This window comes from Thamnophis elegans, chromosome 9 (assembly GCF_009769535.1).
Source record: "Thamnophis elegans isolate rThaEle1 chromosome 9, rThaEle1.pri, whole genome shotgun sequence".
NCBI lineage: Eukaryota > Metazoa > Chordata > Lepidosauria > Squamata > Colubridae > Thamnophis > Thamnophis elegans.
Genome location: NC_045549.1, coordinates 53,353,074 through 53,374,291, shown reverse-complemented (window position 1 = coordinate 53,374,291; position 21,218 = coordinate 53,353,074). Strand labels below are relative to the sequence as shown.

General features: G+C 39.4%; 1 protein-coding gene across 2 annotated transcripts in view; it reads right to left on the bottom strand.

Moving 5' to 3' along the window:
• The window catches only part of HPGD (15-hydroxyprostaglandin dehydrogenase), a 33,700-nt gene extending 12,746 nt beyond the window's left edge, over nucleotides 1-20,954 (bottom strand). Inside the window, exons 1-4 of one of the 2 annotated variants that reach the window (XM_032224035.1) lie at nucleotides 18,884-20,954; nucleotides 17,798-17,921; nucleotides 7,281-7,387; nucleotides 4,789-4,885 (exon numbers count right to left, since the gene is read on the bottom strand). In XM_032224035.1, coding sequence (XP_032079926.1) covers nucleotides 4,789-4,885; nucleotides 7,281-7,387; nucleotides 17,798-17,921; nucleotides 18,884-18,976 — 421 coding nt within the window. In that variant the 5' untranslated portion in view covers nucleotides 18,977-20,954. Of the gene's footprint in view, nucleotides 1-4,788; nucleotides 4,886-7,280; nucleotides 7,388-17,797; nucleotides 17,922-18,720; nucleotides 18,822-18,883 lie in introns of those variants that run through there. The other variant, XM_032224036.1, reaches the window with a different exon arrangement.
• Between the last annotated feature and the right edge of the window lie 264 nt (nucleotides 20,955-21,218).

Below are 21,218 nucleotides of genomic sequence, written 5' to 3'. Positions count from 1 at the left end.
TCCCATCACTCTGGAGCTGAGGGGAGAACTCTTTTTATTAAGTAAAGGGACTAGCTCAGGCTTTAATGGCTCATTGACAAAGGCGGATGGGCAGGAAGCTGCAGGCTGCTATTCTGTCTTTTAAAACATGTTTCTTTTCACATGCCGAGAAATATTCTGCCCTTTCAATATTTCCTAGGATATTTCATTTTTCTGGGAGAGGGCTGGGTGATAACTTCCTACAGAGAGCACAAGGCTTAACTTTCACTGTTTCTGTCCAACCAGGATTCTGACATATATTTCCCACTTTTGCCTGATTTTGTGCTATCATTTCAGTCTATGAATGAAGTTTAGTACAAACGTTGGTGATTGTCACTTTATTATTGTTCCTTTTATTTTATTTTATGTATTTTTATTGCATCTTATGTCTACTTTTTAGTTTGTTAATTATAGGTTTATATCGATATTTTTATTGTAGTGTTTACTGGATTAAATATTATAAAGGTTTTTGATTGGATTTTATTTTAATCATAAACTGGGATATTGCTTTAAAAGCAGTTTCAAAAGAATGCCTCACTTAAAGTCTTATAAACAAATATTGTTTCCTTTGAAACTTTGCATAAACCTTGTATTCAGAAAACTATATTTTCCCACTAAAATCTTTTAATGCTTTGAAATGTTCTACTGTGTCATATCTTTAAGCTCATAATTATTGCTGTAATCTCTTCTTTACAAGCATATTTTCCATAACAATTATCTTTGGATATGTATAAGTAAGCTCTAACAGGAGTCAAAATTCAGAGAAACAAAGAAAGACTAATAAAACAGAAAGAAATGCTTGGGCCAAGAGCAAAAAAAATGTTAATATTAACTGCTGCAGGAGAAGATAAGAGAATAAGATATACGCTATCTGAGAAACCATCTCACTCCGATGGGATTGGTTCACCTTACCATGCTGGCACAAAGGGCATGCTGTGGATGTTGGTCAGGGAATTTTGGTTGATAGGGTCCAAGAGAAAAGCTTTTTCTGCCAAGCCTCCTGCCTTTTGGAACAGTATATATCCGCCCTCCCCCCAAGGTGAGAACTCCCCATCTACTGTAAGGGTCTGAAGACCTGGTTCCACCAGTTGATCTCAGGCCTCAACAGGGATGTAACATTCTGGAAATGCCTATTGGGTTAAGAAAAGACTCCCATCTCTTCCAGTGTACTTGATGCTGTCTTCTCCTCCCCATCTTTCAACTATAAATTATCATTATTATTACTTATTGTTTTATCATTTTAATGCTTATTTTTTAATGCTTGTAAGTTTCCCAGAGCTGCCTATAGCTGAGATCGTTATCGTTTCGTTATCGTTTATTAAACTTGTATGCCGTCCTATTCCCGGAGGGACTCAGGGCGGTTAACAAACCAAAAGGAATGGGGACCATATAAAAAAACCAAACAAGACAAAAAACAAAATACAGAAAATGGATTAAAAACTCAACAGCCACGCAATTCGAGTGGGGCTGGGAACTCATCAGCCCCAGGCCTGCCGGAACAGCCAGGTCTTAACGGCTTTGCGGAAAGCCTGAAGGGTGGTAAGGGTCCGAATCTCCATGGGGAGATCGTTCCAGAGGGCTGGAGCAGCCACAGAGAAGGCCCTCCTCCGGGTGGTCGACAGTCGACATTGACTAGCTGATGGAATCCGGAGGAGGCCTAATCTGTGGGATCTAATTGGTTGTAGGGAGGTAATTGGCAGGAGGCGGTCTCTCAAGTACCCAGGTCCGATACCCTGTAGGGCTTTAAAAGTAATGACTAGCACCTTGAAGCGCATCCGGAGTCCAATAGGCAGCCAGTGCAGCTCATGGAGGATAGGTGTAACGTGGGTGTACCGGGGTGCACCCACAATCTCTCAATCGGCTGCATTCTGGACCAGCTGAAGTCTCCAAATGCTCTTCAAGGGCTGCCCCATGTAGAGCGCATTACAGTAGTCCAGACTTGAGGTCACAAGGGCGTGAGTGACTGTTCTGAGGGCCTCCCGGTTCAGCTAGGGCTGCAATTGGTGCACCAGGCGAACCTGGGCAAATGTCCCCCTAGTCACAGCTGACAAATGGTGTTCTAAAGTCAGCTGTGGATCCAGGAGGACTCCCAGCTTGTGAACCCTGTCTGAGGGGCTTATAATTTCACCCCCCAGCCTGAGAGTTGGAATACAGGGCCAATTATTGGGAGGGAAAAACACAAGCCACTTGGTCTTGTCGGGATTGAGTGCAAGCTTGTTTACACCCATCCAGACCCTAACAGCCTCCAGGCACTGACACATCACGTCAATCACTTCACTGAGTCGGCATGGGGCAGACAGATACAACTGGGTATCGTCCGCATATTGGTGGTATTTTATCCCGTGCCGCCGAATGATCTCACCTAGTGGTTTCATGTAGATGTTAAACAGGAGGGGGACAGGATTGAACCCTGTGGCACCCCATACTTAAGGGGCCTGGGGGTCGACCTCTGCCCTCCAACCAACACTGACTGCGACCTGTCCGAGAGGTAGGAGGAGAACCACCAAAGAATGGTGCCTCCCACCCCCACCTCTTGCAACCATCGCAGAAGGATACCATGGTCGCTGAGAGGTCAAGGAGCACTAGGACGGAGGCATGACCCCCGTCCCTGGCTCTCCAGAGATCATTGATCAGTGCGACCAAAGCAGTTTCCGTGCTGTAGCAGGCCTGAATCCAGACTGAAAGGAGTCTAGATAATCGGTTTCATCCAAGGACTGTCGGAGCTGAGAGGCCACCACTTTCTCAACAACCTTCCCAACGAAGGGGAGGTTGGAGACTGGACGGTAATTACTTAGAATGGCTGGATCCAAAGACGGCTTCTTCAGGAGGGGTCTTACCACTGCTGCCTTTAGAAGGGGCGGGAAGGACCCCTCCCGAAGAGAGGTGGTAACTATCATCTGGATCCAGCCCCGTGTCACCTCCCTGCTGTTCGCGACCAGCCAGGAGGGGCACGAGTCCAGCACACAAGTGGAGGCACTCACCACTCCCATGGCCTTGTCCACTTCCTCAGGTGTAACAAGTTGAAAATCAATCCATAAATTCCGCTCAAGACCCTTCCCCGGTACCTCGGCTGGCTCTGAGCAATTGGAGTCCAGGTCTGTTCGAAGCCAAGCAACTTTATCCGCGAGAAATTGGACAAATTCCTCAGGTCTACCTTGTAAAGGGTTACCCGCAGGGGTGGGTTTCGACTGGTTCGCACCGGTCCCTGCGATCCGGTTGGTCGCCGAACCCAGAAGTAAGTAACTTCCGGGAACGGCGAAGCCCCCCCCGCGCCCGCGCGTGCCCGCACACCCGCACCCGCTCCTTACCCGTTTTTTACGAATTCTGCGCTTCCACGCATGCGCAGAACGCATACAGCGCCTGCGCGATCCTCCAGGAGCAGCTGGAGCATCGCGCAGATGCTAGTACGCATGCGCGCGCTGTGTGCATGCGCGAGGACGCCGCCGGCCTCGTTCCAACCGAACCGGTTGGAACAGGGCGAGAAACCCACCCCTGGTTACCCGCATCCCTTCCTTTCAGGAGGGAGCGGGTTATTCTGAACAAGGCGGCTGGGCGCGACTCAGCGGATGCAATCAGAGCGGCAAAGTATGCATTTTTTGATGTCCGAATTGCCAGGAGATAGGCTCTGATGCAGGCTTTCAACAGTGCTCGGTCTGACTCGGACTTACTGGACCTCCAGCAGTGCTCTAGGCATCTCTTTTGGCGTTTCATCTCCCGGAGTTCCTTGGTGAGCCAAGGAGCCCGCCTGGATCTGCTACCTCGGAGAGGCCATAAAGGCGCAATCCGGTTTAGAGCCTCCTCCGCCACTTAGTTCCAAGCAGCAACCAAGGCCTCCACCAGACTGTGGACAAGAGTATCAGGTATAACACCAAGTGCTGTCTGAAAGCCCAGAGGGTCCATAAGGTGCCTGGGGTGGAACCACCTAATCGGTTCCTCCTCCCTACAGTGGGGGATTGGCCTCCGAAAGTCAAGCCTCAGTAGGCAGTGGTCCGACCATGACAGGGGCAAGATCTCAATACCCCTTAAACCAAGGTCACAACTCCACTGCTCCGAGAGAAATACGAGGTTGAGCGTGTGACCCACTTAGTGAGTTGGGCCCCGAATTACTTGGGTAAAGCCCATGGCTGTCATGGAAGCCATGAACTCCTGCGCTCCATCAGAGTGCTCGTCGAGCGAAGGCAAATTGAAATCCCCCAGCACCATAAGCCTGGGGAACTCAACTGCCAGCTTGGCTACTGACTCGAGGAGCGAGGGTTGTAACGCTGTTGGGAGGCAGGTACTTTAACAACAAGCCCACTTGACCCTCAAGGTCCAACTTCACCAGTAAGGACTCACACCCGACAAGCTCCGGAGCAGGGATCCTACGAGGAACTAGAGACCCTCGGATAACAATGGCCACTCCCCACCCCTTTCCTGGGGTTGCGGCTGAGATGATCAACACACAAATGAAATCAAATCAATAAATGCAAAGTCACACAGTCTGAAATACTGGGCATGTAGACCAAATAATATTGTTTTTCCGTCTTTCATAATTTCACAAATAAAGGCCAGCTATAATGGCTGGTGATGGAACATACCAGCCTGCCTAGACAATATAGAAAAAGCATCAGAAAAGGGGCTGAAATAGAGCTCCCCCATTCCAAATCTTAATTATTGCTGGTTTTAATGCTCCTGTAGATCATGACAATGGTTTGGATGTAGATTGTGTTTAGAAATGAAATGTTATGGAAAAACTCATGTCTTAAAAATGAGGTATAACGTATATTTTACCTGCTATTGAGGCTGTATTAATAATAGCCCCTCCACTTCCACCATTTTCAATTTTCATGTACTCTAGTCCAATGTATGTTCCTCTAATCACTGAAATCTGATATAGAAAATACAAATGAGTTATCAGGTATATTTCATTCTTATAGCTGTTTTTAAAAATAATGTTTCACTGTGCATCTTGAATAATTTTAAGAATGGTTTTCCAATGCTTCTTTTGTCTTTTGTGACATGTTTAACATCATTTTTCATTCTATGGAATCTTTCTTTTGATCTGCTTCCAATCTTGTAATATATTTTTCTTTATATTTATATTTATATATTTATATATTTATATTTATATATATATGTGTGTGTGTGTGTGTGTGTGTGTGTGTGTGTGTGTGTGATTCTGAGTGTTCTTTGATTGATTAATTGATGCCAGAGGCATTTTCTATATCTGCCAGCTAGCTATAGATGAGCTCCACACCTTTCAAAATGCCAAGGCACTTGTAGCTATCATGTAGAAGTTTCAAGCTTTTTATCTGTTTCCCCCATGTCCCCACACTATCTGTTAACCACATGTTGTTCTTTCTTTTAAAGCAATAGTTCCTTGTAATGAGTAACTAAAATAGTCTTGAAGACTATTATCACTTTTAAGCTATAATATTTGTTTCAGTCAAAACTGAATGGTTTTATGATTGGCGAGATCACACAATAAATTTTTTTAACATGGATAGGCAGCTGAAACCAAGCATCTATTGAAGAAGTTATTTTGAAAGTGTCAGTGAGTCAATGTATCACATTTTGTATATTATTCTATTAATTAATTATTTAATTCATCAGACTTTTTATTCCCTCTGCTGATATTCCTGAGCCAGCAGCATAATGACTACTTCTGGGACAGTTTGTTCTTAACAATAGACATGGAAGAACGCTTTGTAGTTAGTCACCAAACAGTATAATACTCTCTCACCAATAATTTTGGATGGATTGGATAATCCTTCTGATGCAAATATAATTTGTCATAACAACAGCAATAACAGGCAAGCAAAAGCAAGTATGTATTGGGAGGAGCACACACATATATGTCAACTGTTAGCACTGTAAATAATTAACCTGAAAATGAATATCTTTTAAAAATTGTCTTCGTGGGACAACAGATTAATAGAGTTGGACGACACCTTGTAGGTCATCTAGTCCAATCCCTGCCCAAGCAGGAGACCCTACACCATTTCTGACAGATGGTAGTCAAGTCTCTTCTTGAAAGCTTCCAGTAATGAAGCTCCCACAACTTCTGAAGGCAACTTCTGTTCCATGGGTTGATTGTTCTCACTGTCAGGAAATTCCTCCTTATTTCCAGGTTGAATCTCACCTTGGTCAGTTTCCATCCATTATTCCCTGTCTTATCTTCAGGTACTGTGGAAAATAGCTTGACCCCCCTTCTCCTCTCTGTGGCAGCCCCTCAAATATCGTGTCTCCCCTGGTCCTTCTCTTCACTAGACTAGCTAGGCCCAGTTCCTTCAACTGTTCATCGTATGTTTTAGCCTCCAGTCCCCTCATCCCTCTCACAGTTACTGCTATTAAGCCTGGTTTCACCCAAACTATATATGTACTTTTGGTTTTTCTTGCACTTAGGCTATATATATAGACACACACACACACACACACACACACACACACACACACATATATATGTACACACACACATACACACACACAAAATCACTTCTACATAATCATAAACCTAAATATGTGTCTGTATATGCATTTTTATAACTATTCAGGAGAGAAATAATAAATAATTAATTATTAATACTAATAATTATTAAGTTTGATTACAGTTTAGTATAATCTCTCTCTCTCTCTGCCCCCCTCCCTCTCTCTCGCCACACACACACATACACATATACACACACTTCATTAAAATTACATTCAGCATAACATGATTCAGAAATATGGATTTAGGACAATTGCAAACTTATCCTGGTCAGGTTCAGAAATGAGAAGAAAAGGTATACTTGGCTTTACTCATTCAGAAATCCAATCTTTTCTAGTTCTAACAAAAAAGGACAAAAGAAAAAAAATAGAAAATACACAGGAGCTAGGTGAGCTTGTTGGTTTAGAGTCAGAAGCCAAGATGACCTGAACATATTTCTTAAATTGTTTTTCCTAGTGAAATAAGGTCAAATTGATTTACCAGCACCTTAATTTAATATTAATAAAAAGTGATCAGATTTGTTAATCCAACTCTAGAATAGTTTTCAATAGGTTTCTACATGAAAACGAAGAGTTTAGGAAGCTTGGATAATATAATCATATTCACCAGTTCTTAAGACATTCAAATTCAAAAGTTGTTTAAGAAACATATGCTTGCAGAAAAATTAATCTAATTATTATTAGTTTTATATATACTTGGAAGTAAAAAAAATTACCCACAAAAATGTAACATTTTCCCCTAGATTTTTAATTACACCTCTTTTTTATTTTAAATATATAGTATGTATTAGACTTACCAAGTTGATTTGAACTGTGTTTTCCCAGTTCATTTCATCATTCACTCCAGCATTATTTACCAGAATATCCAGATTTCCAAAATGTTGAATTGTTTTCTTAAATGCATCTGTAAGGAAATTTGATATTTATTTCCATAGAATAATGATTGATGACAATACCATCAGAACTGTGATTGTGCTTTAACAAAGTGAATCCATAGTGATATAGTTACAAGTATGACTTTTCAAATCATTCATCATATACATTGATTTAACTTTTATCAATGAAATGCAGACCCTATTTATCCATATTGGTGAGAGGACAAAGCAAAAATGGTTTGCAAAGATAGAAAGTTATGAACAAACTGTAGCGAATGATATTTAGATGTAAAGTAAGGAATAGAGTTTATTTTATTTTCTCATATCACTTACTTTTAGTTACCTTAGGGTACTACTTCCCACTCTTTTTCTATAGTTCTGTTGATTAGCCTCAAAAGAAATAGAATGATGGGTATATGTCATGTGTTTGGTGTGTGTGTTTGTATCTCTACATATAAGTCCCAGTTCACACAATTGAGCTAAACTCAAACTACTTCAGTATGGCAAAGATATGTCCTAGATAGCCTATAAGGATTCGAGTGAAAAACGAATACATCCAAAACTAGTGGAAAGTAGAGTATAAAAAATGAAACTTGGAAGAAAGAAGTGAAAGAAGCTGTAGGAACTGAAATGAGGGAATGCTAGCAAGATTTTAGAAATACTAGTTAGATATTTGGTGAATGAAATAGATGTTATAAATATTAGTATTCAAGAAAGATGTCAATGAGAAAGGTGTCATAAATATGAAAATGTTGAAAAATACTAATGCTGCATGTCTAACAATGCAGCTGAAGAAATGCCAAAATGTAGAGGTGGTTTGCTTAAGGAGCAAACTGAAGGTTTGCTTAAGGATCTTAAACTTGTGCAAACTCCTTAAGTGTGAAGATTGCACCTACATCTGATGACAGAAGATTGCTGTATGTTATAGTAGCAAAAGGTAAAATGCAAGAATGAATGCAGGGGTTACAAGGGATTAGTTGAAGAGTGTTTGGAAACTGTGGCAAGATTAAAATGCTATCTATTAGATATTAGGAAGTTTGATCTAATACTTAACACACCATGCTAGAAAGTGAGAGACCGTGAATTCTAGCCTTAGCTACGATCTTGGGCCAATCACTCTCTCAGCCCTACTCACTTCACAGGGTTGTTGTTGGGAAAATAGGTGGAGAAAGATATGCTGGATATGTTCACCATCTTGAGTTATTTGTAAAAATAATAAATGCCAGGTATAAATAAATATTGTACTATTTAATATAATAAATATTAAATATTACCTTGCTGAATTCAGTTGAGACAAAAACTTGTGTCTTTTATAATAGTGGAAGAGAAGTATTTTATTTATGCCCCAGGTTTGGTTTAAAGGTTGAAAAGGAAGAAGTAAAAGAAGTTCCTATATAGATTCAGAAAGGGTATTGAAATAACATTGTAGACTTTCAGGGAGAAAGTCTAATGTTCATGGATTAACTGTTTGTGTCTAACCAGAAGAGGGAGTTGGGACAGTAGTAAAAGCTCAGAGAAAATATTGGTTCATTGTGTAACTACTGGGGAAGACAAATCCCAGAGAGAAAGTCATGAAAAAAAGGTTAACAAATACGACTACCAAAATGTTTTCACACAATGAATATTCTTGGAATATTGCTAGCAATTTTGAGTCTTCTTAAGGTATCGCAGAATGGTTTGAAATAAGTTATAATTCAGTTATAGAAAATATCCACAGGAGTACACTGCTTTTTTTTAAAAAAAAGAAATGTATAAAGATTTAGATATTAGAGGAAGTATGAAAAATGCTTCTGAGTACTTCAACAGCAAAAATGAAAATGAAGAAAACTTGGCTTGATAGATTGACCTAGTTCCTAGTTTGCAATATATTTAAAATTTAGGTGAAAAGGATCAGAAAATGAACCAAAATGATTAAGAATTGAAAGAAACAACATAGTGGATATTTGACTTAGAAAACTGTAAGAGAGATATAGTAAAGCATTATTAAAGTATGGATTGTGTGAGAAAATGAACATCATTTTTTTCTCCATACATCACAAAACTGACATTTGAAGACAAGTGGTAATAAACTCGAGACTTAATTTTAAGGGCTCATTGTCTCTATTGAGAAACCTTTTAAAATGTTTGTCCATTTTCACAAATACTTTTATAAATCAATAAAAATAAACTATTGTCCTCCTACTACAAATTACTACAAAGAGTGTTCCTTGTTTTTTCTCCACAAGATTAACAGTTGTTCTTCTGGAAACTGTTCACAAAAGTGTCTCAGAAAGATAAGAAATACAAATGATTAGAGTTGTAACTTTTGAAAAGAAGATTCTGACTAAATTGTTCAAGGAAAGCTTCTTGGCTAAATGTATTACAACTATTGTCCTATTTTATCTTTGCTTTAAATAGTTTTTCATGAGAATACATTGTTCTTATACATTAGGATATTAAAAAACTCATTGAAGCCAGTGGGCATTCCTAAGTTTAATAGGTTTAAAATCACACCAAGCCACACAGTTGTCAGCAAAGCTGATTCCTCCCCTCCTCTGCAATTTACAGAGCTGCCTAAATTATGCTTTGAACCATTTTTAAAACTTGAAGAAGTTCAAATGTAGTTTGTGAAATATGGACAAAGGAATATGTAAAAGGGAAAATACAATGTTTATGTTATAGCTACCAAATCCTAAAAAAACTTTTTTGAAAGAAATGGTCTCTTCTTTATGAATAAATATAATACATCAATAACATTTAAATGTCAATTATCAGAGTATACTACATTTGGAAAATATTGTATTTGAACAGTTTTAAATATCACATACAAACTTTGATCCAAAATTCAGAAATAACACATATTTGTTATTTAATATGTCAATATTGCTTATATTTCACAATTTGCATTTATAAACCCTGGTTAGATGCAAACTTCTTTTTAGAAACTATAATTGCATATTGACATAGAAGACATAGTTTCAATTTATGATCAGTAAGTAATAAAATATGTCTGTGTTTTAGTGAAGTTTCATATGTTCATGATTAAAAAAAACATACCATTTTATCTCTACTGCCTACTGGTGCAGATATATATCCACATTAGTTTACATATTATTACAAGAACAAAATAGCAATAGCAATAGCAGTTAGACTTATATACCGCTTCATAGGGCATTCAGCCCTCTCTAAGCGGTTTACAGAGTCAGCATATTGCCCCCAACAATCCGGGTCCTCATTTTACCCACCTCGGAAGGATGGAAGGCTGAGTCAACCCTGAGCCGGTGAGATTTGAACAGCCGAACTGCAGAACTGCAGTCAGCTGAAGTAGCCTGCAGTGCTGCATTTAACCACTGCGCCACCTCGGCTTATCACAAAGGCTATTTTCTTTGCTTCACAGGCTTTTATAAAACTTTTACTTCCTGGAAGCCTGACTAACAGGAATAATAGTCATCTCTAAAATTTGAATGGTCCAGTAGATTGATTACCCATTTCAAACTTATCACTTTCACATAGAAGTCCACAACACTGATCCAAATAGTGTGTGCTCCTTTTAATTTTTCATACTTGCAGGACCGACAAGAAACTGATATTGGGGTTAACTGGAAGCGCTAACCTATTCATGAGAAGATTCTGAGTAAGACTGCTGACAGATATCAAATACTTCCAAAAGCCATTTGTAAATTTACCCAGCAATCTGAGGCAGAGTTCTATAGAATGCCTTGTTAGATTCAGAATATAATGTTGACTAGGTTGCTTGATACAGTTGCTCCTGAGCAGTCTTCTCGCATCCGTTGCTTCTGAATAATTCATTACTTCTCTGAGGAATTTTAGGAAATCAAGTGTGTGAAGACATGCAACACTGGAAATCACTTCTATTTATATTTGATTGTCCTTGACCCTTTTAAGGAGGAATGGGCTGGAATAACAATTGAATATAAATTCCAGTTGTCTGTCCAAACATTTCATGAAGAAAATTATTTGCTTTCATTCCAAGATGGAACTAGAGTGGATGGAATTCGTTAAGATGACAGGAGATACATCTTGTAGTCACATCTATAGTAGGAGATTCTTAAGCATGGAGATCCCAATGGGTTGTACAACATTATGAACTTAATTCTGTCACTTGTGCATGGAATCCTGGCCCATCGGCCTAGAAAAAGAGCCAATGAGAGTCCGATGCAATGGATCCATCCTGTACAAAAACTTGCTTGAGAGACAATGAAATGCTAGCATTTCTGCAAATGTCCAGCTATGGAAGTGGAATAACTTTAGTTATATCTATATTCTACTTCTTGGCAAGATTGCTGAGAAAGTGGTAAACTATCTTTCAGAGGGCTTTGGAGATTATAAATGATCTAGATGTAGGACAATCTGGATTCAACTTTAGAATGAAGTTTCAAAATGCACTGGTATCTGTTAGTTGAACTCCAATAGGAATTCGATTGAAGAGGGCACACAACTCTCTTCTTTCTAGATCTCTTAGCAAATTTTGATACTGTTCATTATAGTATCCCTTTGAATGGATTGCAATGATTGAAAGTTGGAAGCATCATTTTAGCACATGTTTCTTCTCTGTCCTAAGTAGGCAGTCCAGTCAGTAGTGATAGTGGGGGGAAGGGGTTGGGCCTTTGGTCTAATTGTTATGGGATTTCATCGAGCTTCATCCTTTTTCTTTTTCATTTGGTAAGGTCATTTATTAGGTTCAGAGTGGTGCATTGTCAGCTTCACTTGGTAAACCAGACTAGGAATCAACCTCAACTTTAAACTATGAACTAGATTTCTTGAGATTGGCTTTAAGACAATCCTGCAAGCCTCATTAGCCTGTACATCCTTCTCTTCCACTTCCTCTAAATACAGACTTCCTTCTGGATTCATGGATCCTGAATAGGTAGGAGCCATGGCCAGGGTCTTTGCTTTAGTGTTTTTGTCTGTTATAGTCAAATCTGGATCAGGAGGCAATTAAAACAAACCTGTCATATTTGCAAAGACTACTGCCATTTGCAGTATAAGGGTTTGCCTTTCAGAATCATCAATAAGCTTTAACTGATCTAAAATCACTGCATTTTTGAATGCAATTCAGATGCAGATCATCATGTTTAAAACTACATGGCTCAATATCTGGCTATATAAAGGACCATCTTTCACAGATAACTCTGTCTAACTAATCAGACCACCAGATCATGGGTAGACCTCCCACCTACCAAATATGTACATGTAAGACTCTGTAACATTTTGTACAACAACATATCCATGGAATGAAGATGACCCCAATTTTTGTAGCCTTCTAGAAAGTTGCAAAGACTTGAGTTTTCCACAGAGACTTTTGGAACCAATTCTAAAGCCATTGATCCTGGAAACAGCTCTACAATACTGTTCTATATTATTTTATACCATTTACTATATTAGTGTATTACTCTTTAGTACATGTACTTTAAATTTACTAAGTTCAATAGATTATAGACAGCATAAAAAAATTCTATCATGAATCTCTGCCTAGGATCAGAAAAAATACTCTTGTATGACTGTGAGTCTCACATCATTTGAATACCGCTATTTCTAATTCATTCTTTAATTACTTTATTCAGTGTGGTAATAGCCACTAAATCATTGATGGCGAACCTTTTGGGCTCAGCGTGTCAAAATTTAAAAAAATGCCTGATTCTGTTGACATGAAAGCAGAAGAAAGCAGCCAAAATAACTTGAATGACTATAGACCCATTGCTCTGATGTCTATAGTGATGAAGTGCTTTCAGAGACTGGTCCTACAACACCTCAGGTCCTGTCTTCCACCAAATTTTGATCAACACCAGTTTGCTTATAGAAGCAACAGGTCAACAGGGGACGCCATCACCACTGCTCTACATATTGCACTGAGCCACCTTGAGAAATCTGGGAATTATGCCAGAATGCTTTTTATAGACTATAACTCGGCCTTTAACACCATCTTATCAGGAATTCTCATTGAAAAGTTGACTGACCTGAATTTGCCTCCCCTCACTTGTGAATGGAAAGACTTCCTGACGGATCGTCCACAAACAATAAAGGTTGGGTCCTTTACATCTTCCATGCTGAAGCTCAGCACAGGCTCCCCTCAGGGTTGTGTGCTCAGCCCATACCTGTACTTGCTGTATACGTATGACTGCATATACTCTGATCCATCCAGCATCATAATAAAGTTTGCAGACGACACAATGGTGCTGGGTCTCATAACTGAGGGGACGAATTAGCATACAGGAAAGAAGTCCAAAAGGTATCTGCATGGTGCTCAAGAAACTACTTACAACTAAATACTAGTAAGACAAAGGAGATGGTGCTAGATTCCCGGAAGCACAGAGAGGAACCTGCCCCACTGTATATCGAGGGGGCTGTGTGGAGAAGGTTTCCTCTTTTAAATTATTGGGAGTGCTTATTAGTCAAGATCTCACCTGGAAAAACAATACACCTCTGGTGATTGGAAAGGCCCAACAGAGACTTCATTTTTTTAGAGTCCTGCGAAAAAATCAGGTGGAACAATGGCTGATGACTTCTTTCTATCGGTCCACCATAGATGTCCATCTTGTATTACAGTATGGTATGCTGGTTTAACAGCTGTGGACAGGAAGGCACTACAGAGAGTGATCAATTTGGTACAAGAAACCATTGGTTGCCCTCTGACACCACTGGATGACATCGCCAGATCTGGCTGCTTTAGCAGAGTAAGGAAGATACTCAGAGATGATTCACACCCTGGTCAGTGTCTCTTTGCACTTCTACCATCAGACAGAAGACATCAAAGTATAGCCAGCCTAATAAACAGGTTTAAAGATAGTTTCTATCCTTGGGCTGTGAGACTTTTAAATACAACTACAATCACTCCATGCACACGCTAGTTTTTTTTTTCCTTTTTTTTTCCTTTTTTCGTTTCTGGTATAATTTTGCACCAGTGAGGTTAAAACCAATTTCGTTATATTTAATTACAATGACAATAAAGATTATACTTTATTACTGTACTGTACTGTACTGTACTATACTATATACTATATACTATACTATACTATACTATACTATACTATACTATACTATACTATACTAGTCACCTTCCCCCCTTTCCCAGACAAAAGCAAAACAATTCATAACAAAGAGTTGCTTTGGATAATGAAATTAAATAAATAAATACATACGTAATTGTAAATATATTTTTTTTTATTTGTCTTCGTCTCTGAGACTAAAATGCATATCCAAGTCAGCTCTGGGTCTCATGAGGCCAGGAACTTTGGAAAATGGTCTTGCTTTTTGGATGCTTCAGAGAGCACAATATAGTGTAGCCTCTGGGGACTCCAAAAATTGTTTGAGAATTTAACATGCTTTTTGGAGCCTGCAGAGCTTTCTCAAGGATGTAATGTGCTCTTTGTGGCCTCCAAAGCCACTGGAAATCACACAAGAAGGCACTGTTCCCACACACCTCTAAAATTTGCACAGCTTCTGGCCATGTCATCAAAAATAACATGGCATGTCACTTGTGATGTGCGTCAAAGATTCATCATGGCTGCACTAGAGTAAAACCAAACCAGTGGAGTTCGCTCCGTTAGTTTGTTCCAGGAAAATTAGTAATTATACCAAAATATTGTACGAGGACAGTACAAATACTACTATCAAACAGTAATTTTAGTCATCCATTTCTTTTTTTTTAATAATTTTTTTTAATTTTTTTGTTACATAAACAACACATGCCCACAACAGTGGGGGGGGGGGGAATCAAAACAAAAAAGAACAAAAAACAAGACAGAGAGAAAGAAAAAAACACACAACAAGTATATGTTATAAAAAAGTATATCAGCTGGTTACAACAAGTTTTTGTGCATCTCTTCCATTAATTCATATTAATTCAAATATCTTAATTCAAATGTTTACCATATTAACGTCATCATACCTCCACTTTTAGTTGACTACAGTTGTTTAAACATCCTTCATCCTTAACTATGCCAAAGATAGTCATCCATTTCAATAACGTAGTACTGGGTTTTGCTTCTTCTGTTTCCTGGCTCATTTTGGTGGTTCTTTTTTAAAAAAATGCATTTACATTTGCACTGGGAATATCCTTAAAATATTGTTTAGAATTTAGATTGCACTCATTATAATAGTTTGAAATTCTAACACCCCAGTCCCAGTCCTTATCTCTTTCTCCTCTCCCCTCGGTTTTTTTTTTTAATAAAATATATCTAAGGCTGCAAATCTATATGATTTTCTTACTGTACAGAATTTTAATGCTGCCATGGGGCAAATTCTGTAACATGGTCTAATGTCACCTCCATGTATACTGGACATAAAACCATACTGCTAAGTATTTCAAAGTCCTAATCTGTTCAATTTGATTATCATCTATCAGCTGTGTAGCAATAGCAATAGCAGTTAGACTTATATACCGCTTCCTAGGGCTTTCAGCCCTCTCTAAGCAGTTTACAGAGTCAGCATATCGCCCTCACAGTCTGGGTCCTCATTTCACCCACCTCGGAAGGATGGAAGGCTGAGTCAACCTTGAGCCAGTGAGATTAGAACCGCTGAACTGCAGATAACAGTCAGCTGAAATGGCCTGCAGTGCTGCACCCCTAGCCACTGCGCCACCTCGGCTCTTTTGTATATAAAGTTTGGTACTTTTAGCAAAAATTATTTATCATAAATAAGTTTTCCATGTATAATAAATGGCAGGAGATTTCAGCATTTTTCCCAGGCTTATTAAGGTAGCAGACTGTACTTGCATACTGAAGTAACAACACATTCTAAATGGAGATATACTTGTTATTATTTCAGCTGCATGACATTTAAAATAGGGCATTTAAAAACTTCTAACCTGGAAAAAATATCAATATAAATTAAATGAAAAGTTACCCATGTGGGCAATTCCTAGACATGCAATTGAAAATATGAATATAGCACAAAAACAGGATAGAACCACCTACAGACAACTTCTCACTTTGGAAAGGGGGGTTCTACAATTAAAATCTTTAGAGGTATTGAAAGAGGAGAAGGTAGTTCAAACATGGTTCCAGTATGGCCAATTACAGGCCAGGTGGAAAATAGACTAAAAAACTGGTTTTATCCAAGTTGAGGATAATTTGTTTAAACAAATAAAAGATCAAAGTTTAATGCATATAAAGAGGATATATAATGTACTAATACAGATGGATTCGGAAACGGAATTGGTTAAAGATTGTATGATAAAGTGGGCTCAGAATATTGAAGAACCAATAAGGTTGGACATGTGGGAAAGAATATGGGTAAGAAATGTGAAATTTACACAAGCACAAACCCTGAGAGAAAATTTTTATAAGACTTTTTATAGATGGCATTTAGATCCTAAAAAGCTGGCTTCTATGTATCCGAATGTACAGCCTAAATGTTGGAGATGTGGTTCTCTCGATGCTACATATTTTCATATATGGTGGACTTGTCAAAAGGTTAAGGCATTTTGGATAAAAATGTGGTGGATCATGCAAAATATCTTTAAAAGAAGGATAAAGTTTACTCCTCAGTTATTTTTACTAGGTATATGTACTGACTTCACAGCGGTAGAGACCAACTTGGTTCTGCACCTAATAACGGCAGCAAGACTGTTGGTGGTGCAATATTGGAAGAAGGAAGACTTGCCTACAACTCAAGAATGGACATTGAAAGTTACAAACCTAGCCGAGATAGCTAAAATATCGGCATATCTTAAAGACCATTCAAATGAGAGATATAAACGAGACTGGAAAAAATGGATTGACTATACACAAAACAAATACGGGACTAAGAAATTCCAGATAGCCTTTGCTTAAGATTAGGAATAATCTAAACTGCTCAAAGTTAGTGCAACAGGAAGAAGCTGAGTTCAACGCAGAGATATTATTGACTTCTTTTTTTTTATTTTCTTTGTCTTAATATATTTTAGACTGTGTTTGTTAAAAATCTATACCGTGTACGGGCTCTGGGAAGTCGGGGGGGGAAGGGAGGTGGGGTCTTAGGGGGGGAGGGGGATATATAGTATGTGTCAGATTTCAAAGTAACGCGATTGCACTTGTATACTGTTGCTCTTTAATTCCAGTGTAAAAATAGGACAAGCTGAATATATTAATAGATTGTAGAAATACACCGAAGGGAGGAGTAGAGGGCTAGAAGAAAGAGGGGTAGAGAGGGTGGGAGAGAGGATTGGAGGGAGGGTGAGAAGGAAGAGAGGGAGTGTATCGGGAGAGAGGAGTGGTAGAGGGGGAGGGGAAGTAGGGTAGAGGGGAATGATGGAGGGAAGATGGAAAGTTGGAGGGGGGCGAAAGAAAGGGTGTATGGAGGGTCGAAGAGGTATATCGGGTTTCTATCTTTGACAAGAGGAATGGCTGTGTTTATTGTTTAATGTTATATGGCCCCGGTTGTGCACAGTATATATGTGACTGTACGAAAATGAAAATGGAAAAATAAAAAACACATTAACATGAAAAAAAACTTCTAACCTTTAAGTTTTTCTTCATTTGAAACATCACAAGGAATGAAGATAGTCCTCTGTGGATCATACTGCTTATCAAAGGCATCTTTGCTGACTTTGCCTACATCTGCATTCAGATCCACAAGTGCCACCTAGGAAAAAGGAAACAGTGTTCCACACAGACCTACGAAATTAGGTTCACATTCTGACATAGAAGACATAAAAATTAGTTATATCATTAATGGAAAGAAAGAAGGGCTGTTTTAGAGAGTAGTGATTAGCTGATATAACATCTACATTTGTACAAATATGTACCTTTACATGAAACAAATGTGGTAGAAATTGGAAGCATATTACCTAACCCTTTTGCATTATATAACTTATTTGTGGACATTGATCCTAGGCGTTTCAAAGGGAGGCTAAGTACGTTTCAACTGTTTGAAATGTGTCACTCCCTAGAAGTTCTAGATTTTACAACGTAACAAATGAAGGAATATAAAATTTCCTGAAAGCAAGCCAGTTGAATTTCGCATGACATTAAGTACACATGGAATACATTATCAGCCTATCTATATGGAACAGTAGTGTTTTCAGAGATTTGGACAAAACAGGCACGCCTATTTTTAATCAGTGCATGTTATAATACTTTTAAAATTAGAAACCGTGAATACAAACACCAAATCCCACTTCAGATGGACCTAGGAAAGTACAGTAATGTGTTTTCTATTGACCGATCTTGAAAGAGAATTAAAGGAAGATTGTACCATTATCCGTACATATCAACTACTAGGCTGCACTTTGAAACTAGTACCATCCATTCGGTCGCTTCTAACCCGCTCCACCTCCCTCCCGCCCTCCCCTCGTCGTCGTCCCCCCCCCCCCACACACAAGACAGCAGCTGCGGAACTCGCAGTGCTGGAGAGACAAAGCCAATAGCTCCGAGGTACTTGCATGTTCAAGAAAAAGGAGGAGCCAGTTTGATCCTACGCGGGCGAGAAGACAAGCAACGCAGGAGTGATCTGCCTGCCAGTGATAGCTAGGCTTTTCTGCCTCCCCCCCCCCCACGTCACTCCCCACCCCCCGTGCTTGAGCAGCGCGCAGTTGGCGCCCTTACCTTACAACCCTTTTCCAGCAGAGCTTCGACGAAGGCTTTGCCTATGCCCTGAGCTGCCCCAGTGACCAGAGCCACTTTGTCCTTCAGGTGCATTTTGCTTCTCTTTGCGCTTTCGTCCGCGAGGGTCGTCACGGGCTCCCTGTCGCTTAGAGCTGCGCGGCCGCTCCGGCGATTTCCTTCGGCTGCTGGTATTCACCTCCCCACGGCCTCCAGGCTCGGACTTCTGAAGGAAAACTGAATCCGACCCGTGCAAGCCGAAGTTGGTGTCACCTGCACTGAAGTTGCCTCCCTTTGTCCCTCCCTTCCTCCACCTCCACTCGCGGCTTCCCCTTCTGGTGATTGTCCGGCTGTCTGTCCCCAGGCTGAATTTCGAGTGTCAGGCTCGGCGTTTTCTTTCTTTCCGGAGATAAAGAAGCAGCTTATCTTTGTCGTCCCGTCCCCTTCCCATTTCATCTCGCTCTTCCAAAACCTCATTTTGATGAGCCAACAAAAGCCTCAGGCTATTCCTGCCCTCCAGTAAGGAATGATCGGTCTGGTTAGGACAAAGCTTTGAAAGAAGGCTATATAACCCTTCGTATAAGACGAAGAGCCCTAAAAATGAAAGAGCACGCGGAAGGGTCATTGACCTGTCCGGGACCATCCCCAATTGTTATAAAATGTATGGTAAATAAAACAAGGAATAGATTATATGAAAAAAATTAAATAGCCCTGAAGAAAATCAGAGTCAGCTCCTTGGAGTTTAAAATTCATGCTGATATCAGTCCATTAGGAATTATGTGGCTGACCATGGAAAGTGACCTCTGAATCAAATTCTGGCCACTAGAAGTAAAGTTATGCTACTGATTGATAGCGGTAGTATAGCTCTACAACAGCATTATGGCCACTAGCAAAATTTATACATATTCAGGATGCCACTTTTCAGGAATCTTATTTTGATCCTAAAAGAAGAGAAGGCTGCTTGGATCATTCAAATGAAAATGTAAGATTTCCTTATTTGATGATTTTGCCTCCTTTCTCTGTTCATTTTAAACCTTAACCTAGGAAGGAAATAGGTCTATCTGTCATCATGTTCCACTGCAAATATGAAGTGATGTTATTCAGGTAATCAAGTTAAAACTTAATTTCTCAAATTTTATTTTAACTGAGGTCACTGATAAATTCATAAATGTCTCAGTGTTACTTCTAGGTAACAGCATGCCTCCAAGTAGTACAACACACCTAATTAGCATTCTAAGAATGCTAAGCTAAGATGGGCCTTAGTTACCTTAAGCAGGGCTGGTTTTAGATTCACATACCCATATGCATATTTTTTTTCAAAAGAGCTGATCTCTTTCTGATCTCTTGAAAGAAAAAAGAGATTTGGGGGAAAAGAGCTGTTCATTAAGTCTCCCATATTCAGTTTCAAACAGAATATTTTAAAGGTGACAAATGCCCAATTTTGGAATATTTCCTGTAGAAGTTATAAAGTAACACAACTGTCTTAAAATAGAAATAAAAATAATGAAATGGAATAAAATGGAAAATGCCTTGGTTTTAAGTCTCTCATCTCTACTGGAAACACTAGAAGAGTCAAGTTTAGTGTCATAAAAAGGAAGCTGGAGAAAAACGATAACTTCACAGGATAGTAAAAAAAAAAATCAGCATATAGAGGTAATCCTGGATATTCAAATATGCTACTCAAAATCTTTTCCTAGGGTTCAACTAAAGTATTGCTTAAATTCTTTGGGTCTGTTGCTGTTCACTTTTCTGAACATGAACTGGTGGGAAATACACTGCTACAGTTTTAGCACACCATCAATACTATGTTTCTCCAAGCCTATTGATCAGTATGATGAAGGAGAAGAGCAAATGTCTGATGAAACCAGGCAGGTATAACATTCTGTCAAAAAGGCACAAAATCTACTACCCATCAATCCTACTATAGGGCTGAATATAGGATAAGCTGAGCTGCATATAAAGAAGTGCTGCATTAATTATTCTGTAGATCAGCTGTCCAGCACATAAAATTTTAAAACAGCTCTTAATCTGCAGTCAAAACAAAGCTACCAATAGGTGATCAGCAGAGCCGAGGTGGCACAGTGGTTAGAGTGCAGCACTGCAGGCTACTTCAGCTGACTGCAGTTCTGCAGTTCTGCAGTTCAGCTGTTCAAATCTCACCGGCTCAAGGTTGACTCAGCCTTCCATCCTTCCAAGGTGGGTAAAATGAGGACCCGGATTGTTGGGGGCAATATGCTGACTCTGTAAACCGCTTAGAGAGGGCTGAAAGCCCTATGAAGAGGTATATAAGTCTAACTGCTATTGCTATTGCTAATTAGGCAAATAGTATAGTAAAGTG